The sequence below is a fragment of the Vicia villosa genome, unplaced genomic scaffold (genome assembly GCF_029867415.1).
Source record: "Vicia villosa cultivar HV-30 ecotype Madison, WI unplaced genomic scaffold, Vvil1.0 ctg.000955F_1_1_1, whole genome shotgun sequence".
Taxonomy (NCBI): Eukaryota; Viridiplantae; Streptophyta; class Magnoliopsida; order Fabales; family Fabaceae; genus Vicia; species Vicia villosa.
This window is the reverse complement of record NW_026705427.1, coordinates 17,069-44,024: the sequence shown is the minus strand read 5'-3', so window position 1 is coordinate 44,024 and position 26,956 is coordinate 17,069. Positions and strand designations below refer to the sequence as shown.

General features: G+C 38.1%; 1 protein-coding gene across 1 annotated transcript; it reads right to left on the bottom strand.

Moving 5' to 3' along the window:
- Nucleotides 1-12,685: 12,685 nt before the first annotated feature.
- On the bottom strand, nucleotides 12,686-13,657 carry LOC131632522 (uncharacterized). Its single transcript, XM_058903266.1, has one exon. The coding sequence runs from the start codon at nucleotides 13,655-13,657 to the stop codon at nucleotides 12,686-12,688; it is 972 nt and encodes a 323-aa protein (XP_058759249.1).
- Nucleotides 13,658-26,956: the final 13,299 nt, after the last annotated feature.

The window sequence follows — 26,956 nt, the reverse complement described above, 5'->3', positions numbered from 1 at the left end:
TGATGATACATGAGGCCTCCCTTTTTTAAAATGATTTTTACAGCATTCTTGGCCGATGATTATTACACGAGGCCCCCAATTTTATTTTCAATGTCATCTTTTCTCATTTTAATTTCTAACTCAATTTTTAATATTCTCTGATGATCTTTTGTTTTAAGAAAATGTATGATCTTTTATTTCAAGAAAATGTATGATCTTTTATTTCAAGAAAATGTATGTTCTTTCTTATAGAGGTCCATTTCATTCACAAAATACAATCATTTTCTTTTCACTGTACACCCACTAATTTCATTCACGTCATCCACAGTTTGGTCAACCAGAAGTTTTTCTTCATGTTTTACTCCATAAGAACTTCACAACTTTTGTAGTCTTCATTAAAGTTTATAACGTGTACATAAAAAACAAAAACTGATACATCCTTGTTATATGGGAAATATCACAAATCATGCTATGTACATACTTTTTTTTTTTGAAAAGCCAAATATATTAATAAACTGAAGCACTAGGGGTGCTCAAGCCCATTACAAAACTCTCCAACAGGAAGAAAACGGGAAAAATTGCTAACCAAATGAAACTTAACTAAGAAACCGCACAGGATCTTTGGCGAATTCATAAAAATTACATTTGGTATAAGAAATATTTCCGATGAAAGACCACTTCCAAGCTAGAATCTTGATATCCCAAATTAAGTCCGAAACAAAAATTTTTTCGTCATTGAATACTATTTCATTTCTCGCCCTCCATACCGTCCACCACACAGCCAACCAAACAATCCCTTCGTTACCGCTTCTTACTTTTTTCTTCTTAAAGAAATCTTCCCACACTAAGAAATGCTGCCCGATATTGCCCTCGACTCTGTTAACAAAACCAGCCCACATCGCCACTCGGCTCCATACCTCCCTCGAGACAGAACAGTAAGAAAGTAGATGGAGAAGAGATTCATCACAGTCGAGACAAAAAGGACACAACAAATCAGAAGGAGAATGAATAATACCTCTAATTAAAAAATTGTTTTTCGTTGCCAATCTGTCGTGCACAATACGCCATCCAAAAGCCTTAATCCGAAACGGTGCCGAAGTCTTCCAACACTTCGCAAACGATAACACAACTCTGGTGTTGCTGCCGTCATGAACTTGATTCGTCTGGTATACAGCAGCCAATTTGTCATACCCGATTCTGGCTGAGTAATCCAAATCCTCGTTCGAACTCCAAACCACGATATCCGGCCCATTACTCAGAACTGCCAAGATTCATACCGAAATTCTGGCTGTTGTCCGCCACGGAAGATAGATTCACAGCCCGGCTTCCGAATCCCCCCCATTCCCTTTCGTTCGTCCGCCTAAACCAGCTAGCTACCGTCACCTTCTTATCAGTACAGATAGCATACAGATCGGGATACATATCCCTTAAAATTCCTGCTTGATTCCATTTATCACTCCAGAACAAAGCCGACTCGCCATCACCTAACCGAATACTGCAGTTACTAAGCAGAATTCTGCCTTGATCACTCTTGTTCAGATTCAATAAATCCTTCCACCAAATCGAACATAACCGGCTGTGGGGATTTCTTGTAGTAGCGAGAAAATGAAAATTCAGATTACCGTATCTAGCCCTTAGAACATTCAGCCACGGTGCATCTTCCCCTTTACTGATCTTCCACACCCACTTGAACAGTAAAGCTTTGTTAAACTCCGGTATTCTCTTCACACCCAAACCTCCTCTACTAATAGGCTCACAAATCTTATCCCATCCAACCTAGTGTATCTTATTCTTCTCTGCCGCTCCTCCCCACAGAAATCTACTCTGGATTTTCATGATTTCCTTACAAACCGAAACTGGCGCCTTGAAAAAAGACAGTTGGAAAATAGACACACTATTCAGAACCGACTTCAATAACGTTACTCTCCCGCCAAAGCTAAGGAATCTGTTCGACCAAGAAGAAAGCCTCGCCTTCAATTTATCAATCAAAGAAGTCCACGAGGAAGCTCTCCTCGGGTTAATACCGATTTGAATTCCGAGGAAAGAGAACGGGTTTGTTTCCACCTTACACGCCAAGAAGTTTACTGCAGCGATTAAGAAATGCGGATTCAGATTGAACCCAATCAACTTGCTCTTGTGGAAATTCACTCCCAAGCCAGATACAAGTTCGAACCCTCTCAAAACAGATTTTAGAGCCCATACATGTTTCCAACTTCCGTTTCCCAACATCAAGGTGTCGTCTGCGAATTGCAATAAATCCACTGCACAGTTGCCCTTAACTATGAAACCAGAAAACTCTCCCAATTCCTTCGCCTTCCTAACCAACCCAGCTAAGCCTTCCGCAACCAAAACGAAAAAGAAAGGAGAGATTGGATCTCCTTCCTTACTAGCGATGTCGACAATCTCGTTTGCAATTAAGACTCCTTCCATCATTTGTCTTCCAGGAACAAACTGTTAGAACAAGATTTGTTCTGATCAATATTCTTATTTTTGATGATAACAAGGATATGAATTTTGTGTGAGATAATGTGGTACTCTAATACATTGCAATTTCCCTTTCAGGAAATAGATAAAGAGTATGCACAAATCAGCGCTCAGAAGCTTTGTCTCAGAAGGTTCAGCATGCAACATCAGAACATGGTCTGGCAAGACATCAGAAGATGGTCAAGGCAGAATCAGAACATGGGTCTATGGAAGCATCAGAAGAACTTGAGATCAGAAGCAGAAGCACTGAAGTTCTCATGGTATCACGCTCAGAAGCACTTCAAGGTCAGAAGACAAGAAGATGCTATGCACCAAGCTGTTTGACTCTGATGATATTCAAATATTTTATTCACAAAAATCAGATCAGAAGAAAAGTACAAGTGGCAGGCTACGCTGACTGACAAAAGGAACGTTGGAAGCTATTAAAGGCAACGTCAGTAGACACAGCGTGAACAAGGCTCGAGGTAGTTGACAAAAGCGTGAAACATTAAATGCAATGCTGTACAGAATACGCAAAGCATTAAATGCGCCCAACGGTCATCTTCTCAAACGCCTATAAATATGAAGTTCTGATGAAAAGCAAGGTTAACAATTCTGAACGAAATTATTCTGAAAAACTTGCTGAAACGCTGTTCAAACCCAAAGCTCAGAAACTTCATCTTCATCAAAGCTCATTACATTGCTGTTGTAATATATTAGTGAGATTAAGCTTAAACATTAAGAGAAATATCACTGTTATGATTATAGCTTTTCAGAAGCATTGTAAAACTCTTATTTGATTACATTAAATTGTAAGTAACTAGAGTGATCAAGTGTTAATCAGGATACTCTAGGAAGTCTTAGCTTGTGTCTAAGCAGTTGTAATTAAAGTGATCACGTGGTGGTCAGGATACTCTAAGAAAGTCTTAGCTTGTGTCTATGCATTTGTTCCTAGAGTGATCAGGTTGTGATCAGGATACTCTAGAAGACTTAGTCGTGGGCTAAGTGGAAAACCATTGTAATCTGTTACGATTAGTGGATTAAATCCTCAGGTGAGGTAAATCACTCCGCGGGGGTGGACTGGAGTAGTTTAGTTAACAACGAACCAGGATAAAAATAACTGTGCAATTTATTTTTATCGTTCAAGTTTTTAAAACTACACTTATTCAAACCCCCCCTTTCTAAGTGTTTTTCTATCCTTCAATTGGTATCAGAGCGCCGGTTCTAAGGTGCAAGCACTTAACCGTGTTTAGAAAAGATTCAGGAAGAGAAAAACGCTTCAGTAAAAGATGGCTGGTGAAGTTCATACAAATCCAACTGCATCTACACCTGGCTCTGCTGAGCAATACAACGGTAACAATGGTTATACTAGACCACCAGTATTTGATGGTGAAAACTTTGAATACTGGAAAGATAAACTGGAAAGTTACTTTCTTGGTCTGGATGCTGATCTATGGGATCTTCTGTTGGATGGTTACAAACATCCTGTTAAAGCTACTGGTGTAAGGCTCACGAGAAGCGAAATGACTGATGATCAAAAGAAAGATTTCAAAAATCATCACAAATGCAGGACTGTTTTGCTGAATGCTATCTCTCATGCTGAGTATGAGAAGAGATCTAACAGGGAAACGGCCCATGACATATTTGAGTCCTTGAAGATGACTCATGAAGGAAATGCTCAAGTCAAGGAGACCAAAGCTCTTGCACTAATCCAGAAGTATGAAGCCTTCAAGATGGAGGATGATGAAGACATTGAAAAGATGTTTTCAAGATTTCAAACTCTGACTGCTGGATTGAGAGTTCTCGACAAAGGCTACACCAAGGCTGATCATGTAAAGAAGATCATCAGAAGTTTGCCCAGAAGATGGGGCCCAATGGTGACTGCATTCAAGATTGCGAAGAATCTGAATGAAGTTTCTTTGGAAGAGCTGATCAGTGCCCTGAGGAGTCATGAGATTGAACTTGACGCTAATGAACCTCAGAAGAAAGGTAAGTCTATTGCTTTAAAATCTAATGTTAAAAAATGCACTAACGCTTTTCAGGCTAGAGAAGAAGATCCTGAAGAATCAGAATCTGAAGAAGAAGATGAATTGTCCATGATCTCCAGAAGGGTAAACCAACTCTGGAAGAGCAAGCAAAGGAAGTTCAGAGGCTTCAGAAGTTCAAAGAAATTTGAACGAGGAGAATCCTCTGGTGACAGAAGATCTGACAAGAAGAAGGTTGTTTGCTATGAGTGCAATGAGCCTGGACATTACAAGAATGAGTGTCCGAAACTTCAGAAGGAGAATCCCAAGAAGAAGTTTCATAAGAAGAAAGGTCTTATGGCAACATGGGATGATTCTGAATCAGAATCAGGATCAGACTCTGAAGGAGAGCAGGCAAACTTTGCGCTGATGGCGACAGAAGATTATGGATCAGAATCTACATCAGAATCAGATTCTGAAGAGGTATTTTCTGAACTATCTAGAGAAGAGTTAGTTTCCAGTCTAACAGAGCTTCTTGAATTAAAAGCTCATCTTAGTATCAAATACAAAAAGCTGAAAAAGCAATTTGAATTTGAAACTAAGAAGCTTGAGTTGGAAAATTCTGAATTAAAAGAAAAAGTTTTAAAATTATCCAATAATGTTGGATCTCCTTCTGATTCATAAAAATCCACTCCCAGTCTGAATCATATTCTGAAAGAATATGATTTAAGTTTCAGGAAGTTCTTATCTAGAAGTATTGGCAGAAGTCAGCTAGCTTCTATGATATATGCTGTGTCTGGGAACAAGAGAGTTGGCATTGGTTATGAGGGTGAAATCCCATACAAGCTTGAATCTGTGGATGATATGAAAATATCATACAAGCCTCTGTATAACCAATTTAAATTTGGCCACTCCCATGATATTAAGCACACATCACATGCACAAAGTTTTCACACAACACACACCAAGAAGCATGTGACACAACCTAAGAAATATCATGGAACTCAGAATAAGAAGTATCATACTGTTCCTCCTGTTAAATATTTTGCTAAACCCAAGTTCAATCAGAACTTGAGGAGAACTAACAAGAAAGGACCCAAGAAATTGTGGGTACCTAAGGAGAAGATAATTTTTGTTGCAGATATCCTTGGCGGCAAAGAGGACAGAAAGCAAAATGTCATGGTACCTGGACTCTGGGTGCTCGCGACACATGACGGGAAGAAGGTCTACATTCTAAGACCTGGTGCTTAAACCAGGTGGAGAAGTCAAGTTTGGAGGAGATCAGAAGGGCAAAATCATTGGCTCTGGAACCATAAGTCTTGGTAACTCTCCTTCCATAACTAATGTACTTCTTGTAGAAGGATTAACGCATAACTTATTATCCATAAGTCAATTAAGTGACAATGGTTATGACATAATCTTCAATCAAAAGTCTTGCAAGGCTGTAAGTCAGAAGGATGGCTCAATCCTATTTACAGGCAAGAGAAAGAACAACATTTATAAGACAAATCTTCAGGATCTTAAGAATCAGAAGGTGACTTGTCTTATGTCTGTTTCTGAAGAGCAATGGGTCTGGCACAGAAGATTAGGACATGCTAGTTTGAGAAAGATTTCTCAGATTAACAAACTAAATCTGGTCAGAGGACTCCCAAATCTGAAATTCAAATCAGATGCTCTTTGTGAAGCATGTCAGAAGGGCAAGTTCTCCAGACCTGCATTCAAGTCTAAGAATGTTGTTTCTTCCTCAAGGCCGTTAGAACTCTTACACATTGATCTGTTTGGCCTAGTAAAAACATCATCTGTCAGAGGGAAGAAATATGGATTAGTCATCGTTGATGATTATATCCGCTGGACATGGGTAAAGTTCTTGAAACACAAGGATGAGTCTCATTTAGTGTTCTTTGAATTCTGCACTCAGATTCAATCTGAGAAAGAGTGTAAAATCATAAAGGTCAAAAGTGATCATGGTGGCGAATTTGAGAACAGATTCTTTGAGGAGTTCTTCAAAGAAAATGGTATTGCCCATGATTTCTCTTGCCCCAGAACTCCACAGCAAAATGGAGTTGTAGAGCGAAAGAATAGGACTCTACAAGAAATGGCCAGAACCATGATCAATGAAACCAATATGGCTAAGCATTTCTGGGCAGAAGCAATTAACACTGCATGCTATATTCAGAATAGAATCTCTATCAGACCTATTCTAAATAAGACTCCTTATGAACTGTGGAAGAACAGAAAGCCCAACATTTCATACTTCCATCCTTTTGGATGTGTATGTTTTATTCTGAATACTAAAGATCATCTTGGTAAGTTTGATTCCAAAGCACAAAATGTTTCCTTCTTGGATATTCTGAACGCTCTAAAGGCTACAGAGTATACAATACTGAAACATTGATTGTAGAAGAATCAATCAATATCAGGTTTGATGATAATCTTGGTCTTGAAAAACCAAAGCAGTTTGAGAATTTTGCAGATTTTGATATTGATATATCAGAAGCAGTAGAACCAAGAAGCAAAGCTGCAGAAGCTGGCAGTCTCAGAAGTACTGAATCAGAAGATCAAGTTGCTGCATCTTTAGAGAATCTTAGGATTTCTGAAGAACCAACTATCAGAAGATCACCTAGACTTGCCTCAGCTCATTCAGAAGATGTGATCCTTGGAAAGAAAGATGATCCCATCAGAACAAGGGCATTCCTTAAGAACAATGCAGAATTTCAATTAGGTCTTGTTTCTTTGATCGAGCCAACCTCTGTTGATCAAGCTCTAGAAGATCCAGACTGGATAATTACCATGCAAGAAGAACTAAATCAGTTTACAAGGAATGATGTATGGGACTTGGTTCCTAGACCAAAAGGATTTAACATCATCGGTACTAAGTGGGTTTTCAGAAACAAGCTAAGTGAGAAAGGTGAAGTGGTAAGAAACAAAGCCAGACTGGTTGCTCAGGGTTATAGTCAGCAAGAAGGGATTGATTATACAGAAACCTTTGCACCAGTGGCCAGGTTAGAATCTATTCGTCTATTAATTTCTTTTGCCACTCAACACAACATCACTCTTTATCAGATGGATGTCAAGAGTGCCTTCTTAAATGGTTATATAGATGAAGAAGTTTATGTTCACCAACCTCCTGGTTTTGAAGACTCCATGTCTCCAAATCATGTTTTCAAATTAAAGAAATCATTATACGGATTGAAACAAGCTCCCAGAGCTTGGTATGAACGTTTGAGTTCTTTCCTTTTGGAAAATGATTTCACTAGAGGAAAAGTGGACACTACTCTCTTTTGTAAAACATTTAAAAAGGATATTTTAATTTGTCAAATATATGTTGATTATATTATCTTTGGAACATCTAATGCTAGACTTGGAAAGGAGTTTACTGAGTCTATGCAGGCTGAATTTGAAATGAGCATGATGGGAGAACTCAAGTATTTCCTTGGGATTAAAATCAACCAAACTTCCGATGGAACCTATGTTCATCAAACGAAGTATGTGAAAGAACTTCTGAAGAAGATTAATCTTTCTGAAAGCAAAGAAGCCAAAACGCCTATGCATCCAACATGTGTACTGGGTAAGGATGAGGTAAGTAAGAAGGTAGATCAGAAGTTGTACAGAGGTATGATTGGATCTCTTCTATATCTAACTGCTTCTAGACCTGACATTCTCTTTAGTGTTTGTTTGTGTGCTCGATTCCAATCAGATCCAAGAGAATCTCATTTAACAGCGGTTAAGAGAATTCTAAGGTATCTGAAAGGTACTACCAATGTTGGTTTAGTTTACAGAAGATCTAAAGATTACAACTTAGTAGGATTCTGTGATGCTGACTATGCTGGAGATAGAATAGAAAGAAAGAGCACTTCTGGAAATTGTCAATTTCTTGGAAGTCATCTGATCTAATGGTACAGCAAGAAGCAAGCTACTATTGCCCTCTCAACAACAGAAGCAGAATATGTTGCTGCTGCTGGTTGTAGCACACAAATGCTCTGGATGAGAAGTCAGCTGGAAGATTATCAGATATATGAGAGTAACATTCCTATTTTCTGTGATAATACTTCTGCTATATGTTTATCTAAGAATCCTATTTTACATTCAAAAGCTAAACATATTGAGATTAAACATCATTTCATAAGGGACTATGTTCAGAAGGGTGTTATATCTTTAAACTTTGTGGATACAGACCATCAATGGGCTGATATCTTTACAAAACCCCTTGCTGAAGATAGGTTTAAGTTCATTCTGAAGAATATCAGTATGGATTTATGCCCAGAATGAGAAGATGAGAAGATCTTATGTATGAGTATCTTCTGAAATGAAATTGAATTTTTTTTATAAGAAGTTCTGATTGAAATCAATTAGAAATTGTGATTCAGTTATTACTAACGTTTCATTGTCTAAGTTGATTCAGAATCTCTTTAAAAGCAAAACAGCTGTAACTGGCTATCCAGATGGTAAACACGTGTTCACTATTTCTGGACAAGCGTGCGTGCAGTTAAGGGGACGTCTACTTAGGTAACTGTGCAAATCTCGTCTTTTGTCATTATTATCTCTCCTCACGTCATGTTACATTAAATGCCATTCATCATTTCTTTTATTGTCCTTCTTTTCTTTTTTATATTCCTCGAACATTTCCCTCTTCTTTTTCCCTCTATTTATTCCTTCATTTCGTTGCATTTTTTTCAATAAGTCTTGGCTCTCTTTCTCTTTCTTTTTCTCTCTTGTCCAACAAAGTTTTTCTTTGGCATAAACCCTAGTTCATTCATCTTCAACCTAGCGTTCATCATGAATCCTTTCAACTCAATGAGAACGGATGGAAGGGTTAATCAGTTACAGGATGTGAAGCATATCTTGGGATGGCTCTCCAAGTCTCTTTCAAGACAGATCTCTTCTTCAATGCTGTTATCAACATTTATCCAAAGGAAGAAGACCTTCTTGAGTCACTGGAGCCCGTTTGCAACATTAGCTCCCTGTCTATGAACTGTCCCTTACTTCCTCTTTGGTCTCTTGGATCTCTCCTACAGTGGAGGTTCTAGTTTGGACAGGCATGAAGAGTTTTCAAGCTTTCATGGCTGAACAAACTGAAGACCAGAGGGTTCTTGAGTTGTTTGCGCAGTCTTTGCGTAGGATAGAGTCTTAGGCTTTAAGTCTTTGTAGTTTTCTTTCCTTGTTGCATCTGTTTTCCTGCATTCCTCTTTTGTAATCCTTCTTGTTGAAATCAATGAAAAGTTATTTATGTTTCTTTCCTTTTGTCTCTTGCTTTACATCTGAATCTTTTATGCTTTTTGATGTTATGACAAAAAGGGGGAGAAAATATATGATAAATGATCTGATTAATATTATCAGTTACCGAGTAAAAAGGCTCCACATTTACTAACAGAACTTGCAAAGTTCTATGTTTTTTTAAGTTGTGTTGTTGCAGGAATCAAAGATTCAAGATCAACATCAGAAGCAAGAAAATGAATCAAGCTCTTGGATTCTTGAAGCAAGCTGAGTGCTAGGAAGCTTCAGAATCAGAAGCAAGAAGGAAGAATGATCAGAAATAGCTCTTGGATTCTTGAAGCAAGCTGAGTGCTAGGAAGCTTCAGAATCAGAAGCAAGAAGGAAGAATGATCAGAAATTCTGATAATAGAATATGATCCAAATCATTGTCTATTTGCTCTGATACATTGTCTATTGGATCTGATATATTCTATATGGCTTATATGGCTCTGATACATATTTTGTGTTCTGATACACATTTTATGTTCTAACTCATTCATGCTGACTTTTGTCGTTTAGTTTTGTTCTGTAACATTTCAGGATGTAGAGATGCTCTGATGATGCTCTGGTACATTCAACAATGTTCTGATACAATCTAGCATGAAGTGATGTAAGAAGAAATTCAAAGCTCTGAAGCTATCCGAGGGAAGCAGAAATCAGAAGCTGTGAATGTTCTAAAGATCCAGAAAACTCAAGTTCTGAAGCTGTCCTAAATGGAAGCATGAATCAGAAGCTGTGAATGTTCTGAAGATCAAAGAAATTCAAGTTCTGAAGCTGTCCTAAATGGAAGCGGGAATCAGAAGCTGTGAGTGTTCTAAGGATCTAAAGAAATTCAAGTTCTAAAGCTGTCCAATGGAAGCAGAAGTCAGAAGCTATGAATTATCAGAAGACAGAAGCTTATGTGATCGTCTCTACCGAAATAATCAGGGAAGTCTTTTATTATTAAAGTTCTTCGAGTATTTATTTCAGGGGGAGATTATTCATCGCAGGGGGAGATTGTTAATCTCAGGGGAAGACATATTCACATGCTTATGCTATAGCTGTGTAATTTGTCTTTAGCCGTCTGCTCTTTCTGATCGCAAATTCATATCATTTATATATGTTTTTGTCATCATCAAAAAGGGGGAGATTGTTAGAACAAGATTTGTTCTGATCAATATTCTTAGTTTTGATGATAACAAGGATATGAATTTTGTGTGAGATAATGTGGTACTCTAATACATTGCAATTTCCCTTTCAGGAAATATATAAAGAGTATGCACAAATCAGCGCTCAGAAGCTTTGTCTCAGAAGGTTCAGCATGCAACATCAGAACATGGTCTGGCAAGACATCAGAAGATGGTCAAGGCAGAATTAGAACATGGGTCTATGGAAGCATCAGAAGAACTTGAGATCAGAAGCAGAAGCACTGAAGTTCTCATGGTATCATGCTCAGAAGCACTTCAAGGTCAGAAGACAAGAAGATGCTATGCACCAAGCTGTTTGACTCTGATGATATTCAAATATTTTATTCACAAACATCAGATCAGAAGAAAAGTACAAGTGGCAGGCTACGCTGACTGACAAAAGGAACGTTGGAAGCTATTAAAGGCAACGTCAGTAGACACAGCGTGAACAAGGCTCGAGGTAGTTGACAAAAGCGTGAAACATTAAATGCAATGCTGTACGGAATACGCAAAGCATTAAATGCGCCCAACGGTCATCTTCTCAAACGCCTATAAATATGAAGTTCCGATGAAAAGCAAGGTTAACAATTCTGAACGAAATTATTCTGAAAAACTTGCTGAAACGCTGTTCAAACTCAAAGCTCAGAAACTTCATCTTCATCAAAGCTCACTACATTGCTGTTGTAATATATTACTGAGATTAAGCTTAAACGTTAAGAGAAATATCACTGTTGTGATTATAGCTTTTCAGAAGCATTGTAAAAATCTTATTTGATTACATTAAATTGTAAGTAACTAGAGTGATCAAGTGTTGATCAGGATACTCTAGGAAGTCTTAGCTTGTGTCTAAGCAGTTGTAATTAGAGTGATCACGTGGTGGTCAGGATACTCTAAGAAAGTCTTAGCTTGTGTCTAAGCATTTGTTCCTAGAGTGATCAGGTTGTGATCAGGATACTCTAGAAGACTTAGTCGTGGGCTAAGTGGAAAACCATTGTAATCTGTTACGATTAGTGGATTAAATCCTCAGGTGAGGTAAATCACTCCGCGGGGGTGGACTGGAGTAGTTTAGTTAACAACGAACCAGGATAAAAATAACTGTGCAATTTATTTTTATCGTTCAAGTTTTTAAGACTACACTTATTCAAACCTCCCCCCCTTTCTAAGTGTTTTTCTATCCTTCACAAACGCACTTTGGCACGGCGAGACTAGATAGTTCAACACCTTCTTTAATCTAGCTGCTAACAGTTTCGAAACAACCTTGTATATGCATCCAACTAGGCAAATCGGCCTAAAATCATCGAGGCCGATAGGGTTCAGAGTCTTGGGAATCAGCGTAAGAAAAGATGAAGTTATTGCTTTGGAGAGCACACCAGACCCATGAAACTCATTAAACAGATTCATAAAATCCCTCTTTAAAAAATGCCAGCACTTACGAATGAAAAGAAAGTTGTACCCGTCTGGCCCCGGGCTTTTTGATCCGTCACACTCCCAAACAGCTCCCTTAACTTCCTCTTCAGAAAATGGAATTTCAAGCGACTCTCTCATCCCTGCTGACAGAACCTTGAAAGATATGCCCTCCAACAGTGGTCTTCCCGTATCCGGTTCCACAAACTTATCACTGAAGAATCTCTTGACTTCTTCTTTGACCTCATCCACCTTCTCCACCAAACCATTAGAAGTGACCAAAGAGCCTAAGTAATTCCTCCTTCTTCTTTCCTTCATGATGCTGTGAAAGTACCTACTGTTCGAATCCCCTTCGCAATTCCACTTCAATCTCGATTTTTGCAGCAACACGCTCTCCTTAATACGAAGATTTAACCACAACCTATTAACTCTGTCGCTTCTTCTCACAACTACCTCTTAAATCTCATTATCCGCACATCTCCCCAACAAACTGTCAGCTTCGTTGATCTCAAACCTGTCCCCTTCAATCTCTAGATCTATCTTGCCAAAAACCTCCGTAATCCATCTCCTCAAAGCCACCTTCAATAACCTGAATTTTTCTTTCAAAACGAAATCAGCCCTTCCTGAAACCTTCAGACTCAACCATTCCTTCTCCACAAACGGTAAAAACTCTTTATTATCGAACCAAGCGTTCACAATCTTGAAAGGTTTTGGCCCCCAGTCCGCTTTGTCCGAAATGATCCAAATAGGACAGTGATCAGAAATATCTCTACTACCGATCATCTGGCCCACCACTCCCCATCTGTCTACAATAGAATCCTCCAACAGAAACCGGTCTAGTCTACTCATGCATCTTCCATCGCCGCTGAACCAAGAAAATAATTTCCCTTTAAAAGGAACGTCCACAAGACCTATCTCCCCGATGAACCTAGCGAAATCCCTCATCTCCGCCTTTTTAACCACCAAAGCTCTGCCCATCCTCTCCTTCTTGCTCACCACTGAGTTAAAATCTCCGGCAATGCACCATTCTCCGTCAGAAAACTTCAATTTGAGATCCATCAGAGTCTTCCACAAAGCCCTCTTAGAGGCTAGGTCGCACGGAGAATAGATGTTGACCACATAATACAGATTTCCCCTCCATCTCAACTTAGTGCCCAAAAACCCTACACCATTGAAGCTCAGAATAACCTCACAGCAACTTTCCTTCCACAGGGTAATCAACCCGCCTGATTTGCCATCTGATCCAGTAAAAGACCACCCAACCGACTCCTGCCCCCATAAGATGTTTATCAAGCCCCTATCCACAATTTTAACTTTGGACTCCTGGATTAGAAAACAATCAGCATTCCCTTGTTTTATAATTCTGCAAATCTGTTTCCTTTTCACCAGGCTTCCACATCCTCTAACATTGAGTGAACCAATGATCATGACTCAAGATTTGAATGCACCTTCTTACCATATTTCTTCACCAAAGCTCCTGTCTCCAGCTCCTGAATCTTTCTACTGTAATCTTTGATTGCACCAGAAGACACAATCCCTAACTTTGAAATAGCATTCCATACCTTATTGCCCACATTTGAATCGACATTCTCCCAAAACCTATCATTGCAATTCACCAAGTCTGCATCTGAAACTGACTCGCAACACAACACTCCTCCTGCCGAAAATGAATCTGCTTCCTTCTCACCATGCAAACTACTTTTGACACAAGAAGCTACCTTACCAGACGATGAAGCACTAGCATGTTCAACTCTGTCTTGATTACCCGGATCCAACAATTTCTTCTTGGGCCTATGTTTCTTGCCCGATAAAGGCCCATTAAAATCATATATGCTTTTAACCTTTTTACCTCTCAGTAACACCTTTTTACCATCCTTGACTTTGTCCAAATTCTTGAAAAACGTATCTTCAAAAAAATTCTCAATGGGGTCCACCTCCACTGGTGAAAGAGACAAAATAGGCCCTTTTACACCAGGAACACGTAAAAGGTCTTTATTGTCCGCAGACTTAACTTCTACGGAAGGCCAAACATCCGCTTCCATCCTAGGCTCCTCGATATCTTTCCTATCCTTGTTCTTCTGCTCACTCAACCCTCTGCTTTCTGACACTCTGAGCAATTCCCTATCAAACCCTACAATTCCTGTCACGTCAGCCTCCCTACCTCCCTTTGCAACAGTCTCTGCTATCGATTCGTTTGACTGGTTGAATTCGAACTCACTATCGTTACAATCCAACCGGCTCCCCCAGTCCTCTTCAGAACTTGAAGATGACTCTTCCTTAAGCTCATCAGAGTTTTTGGTTTGATTAAGAACAATACGGAGTGGCCCGTGAGAATCTTCAGCAATTTTGATCCTAAATAGTTCACCATCTATCTTCACGCTAAAATTGTCGTTTAACACAGCAGCGCACTTCGTTCTAACCATGATCCTGGCATATCCAAACTATCCACTTTCAAGGTGCTCTCATCGGAACATATGTATGTCCCTGCCGTATTCGCCACCAGATTGAAAAACCTGAATCCCTAAGCATGACACGGTATTCCATAGATTCTCAGCCAAGTGACTCTCTCTTGATCAATATCACCAGACTTCCAAACCCTGATCTCAGAGAACCATTGCCTCCACCAACTTTCTCCTTCTTTGTTCAAATCTTTTATTTCGCCCTCTTCAGTTTCCTCCAATGTACATACTTTTTTAAGATCACCGTAAACATCACACAATAAATATATCCAAGTTCTTTTCAAATTATGTAAACAAAATTGACGAAATCATATTATGTGCAAGCTCTGTTCTTTTTTCTGCAGAAAAATAACCAAAAGATTCATGACAATCACAAAGCTAAAGAGGCGAATCTGGAATCGAAAGTTCAACCACAAATTTGAAGCTCCAGATCCGCAACCGCGCTCCAGCTGCGACCACAACGTAAATCCACCAATGCTGCCGTCCTCACCTCAGACAGATCGCGCACCATTCCTCCGACTCTAATCGAAACAACATGCTTCAGAATTCTGCATACAAATTCAACAAATCCTCAATTACCGGAGACTCGTAACACGGCCAAGCAATGACATCAATTGACCCATCACTGAACCAATTTTATTCAATAACTTCCTGCAAGATTCAACTTCGCCAAATCGCAAGAATCGAGCGACGCTTTCGTCAACAATCCAACACCTAACGACGTACGGATCTGCAAATACCATCAAATTCGGTAATAAACTCAGAATCTTTCACTCGCTTTTGGATTTTTGTTTTTTCGATTTTGTTGTATTTTTTGTTGTTACTGATTTCTGTTTAAGATTGAGATTGAGCTGAATAGCACTTGTCTTTATTGTTTTATCACTCTATGTTGCTCAGGAGTTTTGTTCGATTTTGTTTTTGAGAAGAACAGAAGTTGGTTTGTTTTTGGTTTTCTGTTTCTAAAAAGCTCAGATTTTGTTATTGTTTTGAGAGTGTTGTTATCGTTGTTGTGAGGAAGAGAGATTTGAGAATGGTTGAATTTAACGTGAGGTAGGGAGAAATTGAGGGAGGCTGAGAATTGTGTTTGAAGAAGAGGATAGGGGCGGACAACACCTTAGGCTCTTAGGGTTGAGTTTACTTTTGGGCTTTGTTCACTTTTAATTGGCCCAGCGACCCAATTCCTCTCTATCTACACCCTCCTGAGCTTTAATTATTGGGATTTTACTTTGGGCCAATCCCAATGGGCCTAGCGCCAGATTCTTCTATTGCACCCCCCTTTATTTTTGTCTTGTTAATTTCATCTAATTTGTTTTACTTCTTTGATTTTCTTAATACTAAAAAATACAAACAAAAAATGAAAATTAATTAGTTTTATCTTGAATATTAAAAATACAAAAAAATGTAGTTTAATTTCTTTTTAGATTTAACATGCTCATTTCTATATTTTCTTCTGGTAATGGTAATTAATATCTGTTTAGTATATTTTTCATGCATATCCGTACTAACATTTTTTTATTTGGTTGCGAGGTACTATCTCGCGTAAAGTACTATTTCACGAACTTTCGAGAATACCATCTTTGTAAATTTACCATTTTAGTCTTTCCATATTATGTAACTAATAAGGGTTGTAATAGTTTTAATTAGGACTTTTATTTTCCGCACCTCATATTATGTATCTCTCCCAAAGCCATGTAATAGCTTAGGACTCTTTATTTTCCGCATTTCCTTTCCGCACTCTTATAAATGCTATGAACTGTGTAGATGTATGGCTAATAGGATTGTATGGCAAGATTAACTAATTGAACATAGATCACTAACTTTAAGATAAATAACTGAATACAACACACTTGCACGCATTCACCCCTAGGGTACGCCCCTCTTGGTTGCCTTACGAATAAAATGGTCGTGTCCCTCGAATATAGAGGTACCCATTAGCAAAATTCCCGACGATCAAAAAATCATCGCAAAGATCATAGTCCCTCGATGACCCTCGATGTTGCCTACGAATATATGATCTAGTCCCTCGAATGGTTGCCTACAAAACGATGATTGTCCCTCCGAATATTGCTAAAGGTACCTCTACCTGTTGCCTTCAACGACCTCGATGACCCTTCGATGACCCACACGTCCAATATAAACAAGGACTACCTACTTCTAAATAGTATGGATAGTCTTAGGAACTTTAAAAAGCATAGAAAAAGACCAATTATTTAGGGTAGTGCTCTTAATATGCCTAGCTCAATTAAAAAAATATCTTTTCAATACTCTTTCAAAAACTAGGGCTACGCATTTACGCTAAAGTCCTTACGCCCCTTTTCAACTCAAAACAAACAAACATGAGCTAAGCAAATTAAGAGCCCGTAGATAACTACGGATGAAAAGGGTGCTTACACCTTCCCTTTTCATAACTTACCCCCGAGCCCATTTTCTTTTTCAAAAGGTCTTTTTCTGTACTTTTTACCTTTCATAACATTGGACAAAATAAAAGTCGGTGGCGACTCTTGCTCACCGCAACATTGGTTGCATTAAAAAAATAAAAGTCAGTTCACCGAGTTACAGAACTGGCGACTCTGCTGGGGAAAAATAAAAAAGGGGTTACCTTAGAGCTTAGATCATTTATAACTTGTTATTTTTGATTGCTTTACTTTTCAAAGTTGTTATGGGCATTGAATGGAAGATGAATCCTATACCCGGATTCGAGTGCACCTTAAGATAGGAAGTGGCATAGTCATGGCGACCTCCTTCATGTATGTGGAGGATTGGTCAATATGAGAGTTCACGCTTAAGTTAGGCCTCTATGGGTGTTTGCATGCTTCTCTTGTATGAGGGAGGTTCGTGTGGATATCTGTGGGTGAGTCGGAGCTTAAGGACCTTTAGTTACATTTAACCCATCTTGGCCTTTAGGAACGTAGTGGGGGGACTACTCTTGATGTATGTTGAGGGCATAGTCTCTACCCGATACTACAACTCAGATAGGTTCTTTCTCAAAGTATCATTGCATGATATGTATGTATCATGTTCGAGGGTGCTTTAGAAGGACTGACCATTCTGAGTAACTTTGTAGAACCTGTTGCTGATTTCATCCTTATCCTTAGAAGTACCTATTGGGGAAGGGTAGTTACCTGGTCAGACTCCATGAAAGCCTTTTAACCCAAGGACTCTTGTGTGACTTGTTTGTTATCTAACCGATTGTTATCTAACCTTTCTATTTCCTTGCAGGATTTTCTTGTAGGACATTTCGTCCTCATTACCTTATGGTTTAACCTTTTATTTCCTTGCAGGATTTCCCTGTAGGACAATTCGTCCTTATTACCTTATGCTTTACTTAATACATTGCATCTGCATGACATCATAATATCATAACATCACATGTAAACCAACCCTTTCAAGGATCCTAGGAATTTAGGGCGCACAATTTCAGGGACTCTTATCAAGAGCTGATTTCCTAATCAAGGGGCAAGAGGATTTATTTTCCTCCGGCCACACACCTTCCGATTCAAAGACTCAGTACCTAGCAAGGGGCAAGAGGATTTATTTTCCTCTGGCCACGTACCTTCCAATTCAGGAGTATCCCGAATCAGAGGCGATGACCCACTCGATATGGTGAGCTTGATTCTCGAAGAAGGACGTTCAAAGACAAAACTCAGAATTCTTCAGACAAAGACGCAACCAATCATTTTCTAACGTCGCAAACTAAATTTCCTATAGATCCTTGAAAACATTGCATTTGCATTTATAAAATCGCATAGCATGATTCTCACAACGGGTTTCTCATCCTTCCTCGCTGTTTATTTCAGCATCATGAATTTCGAGCAATCAGTCGAACACCTTCAGGCTCAGAACATCTGATCCCAAACTTTGATTCTGAACTCAGCCAAGGGGAAAGAAGAATTGAAGGCACTCCTATTCCTGGGTACAAATACAATATAGGATGTGCTTATCATTCAAATAGTCTTGGTCATGATACCGAAGATTGTGGACCATTGAAGCATAGGGTTCAAGATTTAATCAATGACAAGATCATTGATTTCAATTCACCTGAGGAACCTCGTGTAACTGATATTTTGCACAATCAGAAGAGTCGAAATGAATGCAACCAATTTGCGGGGACAATTCTGATCTCTACACCAGTTCTACAATAATGACGAAAGCCAGACGTACCTAAGCGTCAATTCACCAAGATCAATATGTCATTGGCTCAAGCATTACAACATCTGTTGAAGATCGAATTGATTACTCTGAGGGACCCTCCTAAGAATTTTAACACCTCCACTCCTGGCTATAAACTCAATGCGAAGTGCGCGTACCATTCCAACAGTCCTGGACATTACATAAACAATTGCCGAACATTGAAGAATAAGATTCAAGGTCTGATCAATGACGGAGAAATGAAATTCAACCCTCCTAAAAACTCCTGTGGTGATCTCCGCTCCTATGCCTAAGTCATGACAAGACTGATTGACGTCTAGACGGACGAACTTTTGGATCATTAGATCTACTTTCATTTGCAAATTTCTATTCTGTTTGTTTAAACATTCGACTTATGATAGACATTATCTGTTTTAATAATCATCATCAGTGCATTGCATATGTTTGTCTTGAATAAATCATTTCACTATCACTCATTTTAAATTATGTCTTTACTTTGCATATGTTTTTGTGATTTCAACTCCTGCTAAGAGGTAAGCCTTTTAAGGGAGGATGACGAAAACGATACCGCAACCTCATACAGTATGCTTTTGAACGGACTATGCTGACGATGTACAGGCATTGTTTCAATTCCTAAATAGTGAAGATATAAGGATGTTAATCCCTCGTCAACCCCTTTGAGCCTAAGAAGTAGAAGTTTCTCTCTTGTACTAATTAAAACCCTTGATCATAACTGGGGGGAGGGTAGTTCTCAGTTAATTTGGCTGTGCATTGTGTTTTAAGGGAATCACTCGGTACACCTTTCAACAAAGGTTTCAACCACAAGCGTTCATCCGCACACATCAAAGAAGTGTTGGAGATGTCAATCAAAAGCCAGTGATGGTTCATCAATCATTAAGTAAGGCAGTCAATATCTTTCAAAAAGAAAAAATGAAAAACATATATACAAAGAAAAGCCTGCTAAGTCAAAAATCAAAAGATGACTTAGGCAAAAATCAAGGCATCCCGCTGACTGTAATCTCAAAAATAAATAGTTCAGGCAAAAGTTAGGGATATCAAAAAGAAGAAAACAGATAAGTCAATAAATTCCTGAACAACACAATGTTGTGACTGCCAAAAGGAAGAAGTGACTGCCATCTCAAAAGTTCTCTTTTCTTGTGAACCACCATCGTTATCAAAGGTGTAAATCCAAAAGTCTCTTGGAACCTAAATGCATAAGTTGAATTAACTGAGCTTAGGACTGAAGAACATCACGAAGAAGGGGATGGGTATAAATAAATTTTGAGCCATTATCCTTTGTTTGTTAAACCGTGAACCAAGCCACATTACAACCCTTGAAAGTCCTAACTGAAGCATGGTTAGTTCGAAAGTATACTGTCACTAAAAAGGTATCCTGACTCCTTAAGGTTTACCAAAAATGCTGAGTTGGTATTTCTTTTTTACAAATGTCATGTTTTTACAAATATCACGCTGTTGCATCTCCTGTTTTAATGTTTTTCAAAAAAACTCAAGACAGACGTATGCATTGCATCTCATGAATTCATTATTAAACATCTTCTGCTACATAATTTCAAATGTTAGCATCAGGAAGAATTTGCACATGGTATGGCTAATGACTCAAAGTTATCCCGGCCAACACAGATTACTCCAAGAAGCAATGTCTCCTACGTATACAAGGGGCATGGCACATTTTGCCCAGTCAATCTGGGGCAATCAAGTCAAGATTCTGAGAATCTCTCAAAGGTGCCAAAGCAATCAGGGGCATGCATCCAAGTAGATATAAAGCTGCTTCCCAACCAACATGGGGCATTGTCTTGGGCCTATGATTACTAGGGGCATATCGCCCATAGTGCACATCTCACAAAGTCCTCGCGAGGCGAATCTTTCCCAAATCCCTACTAGCAGGGGCAAATCTATGGAAGTCCAGTTTTGACATCTTGATCAATATTCAGTGGTGTGTCTTAATCAAATCCAGGAATGGTAGTTACTATAATACTGGGGGCAATTTTCACCCATGTCTCCCCACAGAGCCGGGTTCACAAGATCATATCCCCACAGAGTAATCATTAAGAAGATATCTTCAAACGCCCTCGTCTCGACAAAGACATGGCTCCCCAACAAAGTTTACATCTTCAACACCACTGGTTCTCCAAAACTTTGCTCTTCTCCAACATGGGTTACTAATACTTTTGTCCCCAATCAGGGTCCACCAAGTTACTGATCATCCCCAAGCAAGAATCATAAATTCCCAGCTGAGCATCTTCAAATAAGATCAGACATCAAAATCACAAAGACAAATAGATTTATTTTCTCAATCGAGATGCTTCAAAATAGCATAAATCATGTTCATACATCATATATCATAGTGAATTCATAACATACACACGTCTCATTACATATGCATAACACTCTCATTCATTTCAAAAAAAAATTACAATGCATGCATCACGACATTGCATAAAACTACTGTTTCTTTTGCAGTCTACTTATACATATTCTAGATATAGTGCAGATATAATCAAGTCAACGATTTAATTCTGACACTCATTCAAGACAGAGATTTAGTTCTGACACCTAATTTTGGATATCCTCCAAAGATGGTTCAGATATAATCAAGATAGAGATTTACTTCTGACTCTTAATTTTGGATATCTTCCAAAGATAGCTCAGAGATAATCAAGACAGAGATTTAATTCTGATACTTAATTTTGGATATCTTCCAAATATGGTTCAGATATAATCAAGATAGAGATTTACTTCTGACTCTTAATTTTGGATTTCTTCCAGAAATAGTTCAGAAATAATCAAGACGAAGATTTAATTCTGATACTTAGTTTCGGGTATTCTTCAGAGATAGTTCAGAGATAATCAAAACGAAGATTTAATTCTGATACTTAGTTCCGGGTATTCTCCAGAGATAGTTCAGAAATAATCAAGACGAAGATTTAATTCTGATACTTAGTTTCGGGTATTCTCCAGAGATAGTTCAGAGATAATGAAGATGAAGATTTAATTCTGATACTTAGTTTCGGGTATTCTCCAGAGATAGTTCAGAGATAATCAAGACAAAGATTTAGTTTTGAGACTTAGTTCCGGGTATTCTCCAGAGACAGTTCAGAGATAATCAAGACAAAGATTTAATTCTGATACTGAGTTCCGGGTATTCTCCAGAGATAGTTCAGAGAGAATCATCTTCTTAAGATCTAAATCAGTTACTACACAAGGTGTTGAGACGATCGACATTACGAGATCTAAATTGGTGACCCCACAAGGTGCCGAGACAATCAACATCCAAAGATCTAATTCTATCATTACGAACGGTGTGGACACGATCATCTTTCCAAGATCTAATTTTATCATCACGAACGGTGTAGACACGATCATCCTTCCAAGATCTAATTCAGTTACTACGAACGGTGCTGACACGATCAACATTCGAAGATCTAATTCTATCATCACGAACGGTGTAGACACGATCATCTTTCCAAGATCTAATTCAGTTACTACGAACTGTGCTGACACAATCAACCTACAAGGATCTAATTCTATCATCACGAACGGTGTAGACACGATCATCTTTCAAAGATCTAATTCAGTTACTACGTAAAGTGCTGACATGGTCGACCTTCCAAGAACTCATTTACCACGAACGGTGATGACACGATCAACATTCAACAACTACTTCTCAACACTTCAAGTCCAGATATGGTCTAATGTACGACTCGCTCTGGTACTCCTCTTCAGATATGGTCTAACAAATGACTTATTCTGACATCCTTCATCAGATATGGTCTAATGTACGGCTCGTCCTGACACTCTCCTTCAGATATGGTTTAACGAATAACTCGTTCTGATGTCTTACTTCCAGATATGGTCTAATGTATGACTCGCTCTGGTATTCTCAGTCAGATATGGTCTAATGTATGACTCGTTCTGGCATTATAGAACAGATATGGTCTAATGTACGATTCGTTCTGACTTCTTCCATCAGATATGATCCAATGTATGATTCGTTCTGATATTCTTCAACAGATATGGTCTAATGGACGACTCGTTTTGACATCCTTCAATAGATATGGTCTAAAGTATGACTCGTTCTGACACATTTCCAACAAATACTTCTCAATACAAAGGATCCAGTCTAACGTACGACTCATCCTAAGTATATCCTTTCAGATACAGTCTAACATACGACTCATTCTGACTTTCAACCTATCAAGTCAGATGGCATCTTTAAGCCCATCTCCAAAAAAGGTCCATATCTCAGCAAGGGCAAATTTCTGGGTATTCTAGTGTTCAATCCTCTTCCACCTTCAGACTTCGACTACAATACAAGCCAATCTACATCTTCAGGTTTAAGAAGATTGAACAGGGGCAGCTGTCATACCCTAAAATTTGCCCACACTTTTCAAAAATTCAAAACTATTTCAAAAATTGGGTTTTATAAAAATCTTGGGTTCATTTACACTAACATCCTGAATTTTATAAATATTCGATTTAAAGTCTATTTTAAAATATAGTAGTTTACTCTTAAATTGCTTATATTTTAGTAAATAGAAAAATACTAGCTGATGCTTCATACACTTTCAATTGGTTTTTTATTTCAAATAATTAACATAGCACAGTTGGTAAGAAGGAAAATCTTGCATATTGAAGGTCACGGGTACGAATCCCGCCAGGTTCTCAATCTTGGTCATCAAAAAAGGTCCATGGGCCTTTGGGTTGGATGATTTCCTTTTTAGGAGTGGTTTTAACCTAATTCTATTCTATAAATAGGGCACTCTCCACCCTCTCTTTTCATCAACAACTTTCTAACAACTCTCACAATTTCATTCACATATTTTTTCAAAACCCTTTTAACACTTCTACGTTTTTCATATATTTTCAAAACCCTTTTAACACCTTTACGTTTTTTTTATTTAACAATTTTGGCCGATGATGATACATGAGGCCTCCCTTTTTTAAAATGATTTTTATAGCATTCTTGGCCGATGATTATTACATGAGGCCCCCAATTTTATTTTTAATGTCATCTTTTCTCATTTTAATTTCTAACTCAATTTTTAATATTCTCTGATGATCTTTTGTTTTAAGAAAATGTATGATCTTTTATTTCAAGAAAATGTATGATCTTTTATTTCAAGAAAATGTATGTTCTTTCTTATAGAGGTCCATTTCATTCACAAAATACAATCATTTTCTTTTCACTGTACACCCACTAATTTTATTCACGTCATCCACAATTTGGTCAACCAGAAGTTTTTCTTCATGTTTTACTCCATAAGAACTTCATAACTTTTGTAGTCTTCATTAAAGTTTGAAACGTGTACATAAAAAACAAAAACTGATACATCCTTGTTATATGGGAAATATCACAAATCATGCTATGTACATACTTTTTTAAGATCACCGTAAACATCACACAATAAATATATCCAAGTTCTTTTCAAATTATGTAAACAAAATTGACGAAATCATATTATGTGCAAGCTCTGTTCTTTTTTCTGCAGAAAAATAACCAAAAGATTCATGACAATCACAAAGCTAAAGAGGCGAATCTGGAATCGAAAGTTCAACCACAAATTTGAAGCTCCAGATCCGCAACCGCGCTCCAGCTGCGACCACAACATAAATCCACCAATGCTGCCGTCCTCACCTCCGACAGATCGCGCACCATTCCTCCGACTCTAATCGAAACAACACGCTTCAGAATTCTGCACACAAATTCAACAAATCCTCAATTACCGGAGACTCGTAGCACGGCCAAGCAATGACATCAATTGACCCATCACTGAACCGATTTTATTCAATAACTTCCTGCAAGATTCAACTTCGCTAAATCGCAAGAATCGCGCGACGCTTTCGTCAACTATCCAACACCTAACGACGTACGGATCTACAAATACCATCAAATTCGGTAATAAACTCAGAATCCTTCACTCGCTTTTTGATTTTTGTTTTTTCGATTTTGTTGTATTTTTTGTTGTTACTGATTTCTGTTTAAGATTGAGATTGAGCTGAATAGCACTTGTCTTTATTGTTTTATCACTCTATGTTGCTCAGGAGTTTTGTTCGATTTTGTTTTTGAGAAGAACAGAAGTTGGTTTGTTTTTGGTTTTCTGTTTCTAAAAAGCTCAGATTTTGTTATTGTTTTGAGAGTGTTGTTATCGTTGTTGTGAGGAAGAGAGATTTGAGAATGGTTGAATTTAACGTGAGGTAGGGAGAAATTGAGGGAGGCTGAGAATTGTGTTTGAAGAAGAGGATGGGGGCGGACAACACCTTAGGCTCTTAGGGTTGAGTTTACTTTTGGGCTTTGTTCACTTTTAATTGGCCCAGCGACCCAATTCCTTTCTATCTACACCCTCCTGAGCTTTAATTATTGGGATTTTACTTTGGGCCAATCCCAATGGGCCTAGCGCCAGATTCTTCTATTGCACCCCCCTTTATTTTTGTCTTGTTAATTTCATCTAATTTGTTTTACTTCTTTGATTTTCTTAATACTAAAAAATACAAACAAAAAATGATAATTAATTACTTTTATCTTGAATATTAAAAATACAAAAAAAATGTAGTTTAATTTCTTTTTAGATTTAACATGCTCATTTCTATATTTTCTTCTGGTAATGGTAATTAATATGTGTTTAGTATATTTTTCATGCATATACGTACTAACATTTTTTTATTTGGTTGCGAGGTACTATCTCGCGCAAAGTACTATTTCACGAACTTTCGAGAATACCATCTTTGTAAATTTACCATTTTAGTATTTCCATATTATGTACTAATAAGGATTGTAATAGTTTTAATTAGGACTTTTATTTTCCGCACCTCATATTATGTATCTTTCCCAAAGCCATGTAATAGCTTAGGACTCTTTATTTTCCGCATTTACTTTCCGCACTCTTATAAATGCTATGAACTGTCTAGATGTATGGCTAATAGGATTGTATGGCAAGATTAACTAATTGAACATAGATCACTAACTTTAAGATAAATAACTGAATACAACACACTTGCACGCACTCACCCCTAGGGTACGCCCCTCTTGGTTGCTGATCGGTCACCAATTTCACTTATACTCCGCGATTTATTTGGTAAAAATCGGTCATTTCGGTAACACTGTGAATGGTTTGTTCTTTGTTTTAAGTAATTCTTTCATGTTTTGCTAATCTAATTGTTTTTGGTAATTTTTAGTAGAATAGTTGCTTTTGATCACTTTGTTGGTAGTTATTGGTTATTTCAGGTGTAAGGAAGAATCGCCGAAAAAATGGGACGAGAACAGAAGAAAACAAAGCCAAAATTGCAAGGAAAGGAGCTGACGCGGGCGCCAGCGTCGTTTGACACACCCACTTCAGCTGAAAAAGGAGAAAAAATGCTGCTGGGAGCTGACACGGGCGCCAGTGTCATTTGACACGGCCGTGTCATCTGTTAGATGAAAAAAGAGTTTTTTAAAGAGAAAACAGAGGCTGACGCGGGCACCAGTGTCGTTTGACACGCCCACGTCAACTGTTGCGGCCAAAAATTGATTTTTTTGAGCTGTTTCATTATTCCAAGTCTCATTAAGGGCGTTTTCGACTTTTTACATGAATGGAATGTAACCTAACACTACTTAGTCCTAGTTTGAGAGTTTGGAGAGGATCTGGGATCATATTGGAGATTTCTACGAAGGAGAGAAGTGCAATCAAGGGTTTGGAAAAGGGAGATCTTCAAGAGCGGAAGCAATTGAAGATTGAAGCAATCCTCATCTCTTGTAATGTTTACTATTATCTTTGTAGTTTTCTTAATTACTATGAGTAGCTAAACATATTTATGTTAAGGGGATGTCCCTGAATCGCTGTTATGTAATGAATTAAGTACCGTTGCTTTACGAATTTGAAGTTTCTATGAAATTAGTTTATTTTCAAAGTGTCTCATGCTTCATTCTATTGGAAAATATTATGTTGATTTACGGTTAAGGTTAGGTCGGAAAAACCACCTTAACGCTTTTTGAATAATAACGTTACCGGTAAATTGCTTAGGAATAAGGATTTGACGGTATTGATAATCTATTCTAGGTTATTTTCACAAGGTTCTTGGTAAAAAATTTTAGTTGTTAAGGAATTAAAACTGAATTTTATTT

What these genes read in the sequence shown, in the direction of transcription:
- LOC131632522 (XM_058903266.1), bottom strand. Translation starts at nt 13,657, where the DNA reads ATGATCATTGGTTCACTCAATGTTAGAGGATGTGGAAGCCTGGTGAAA.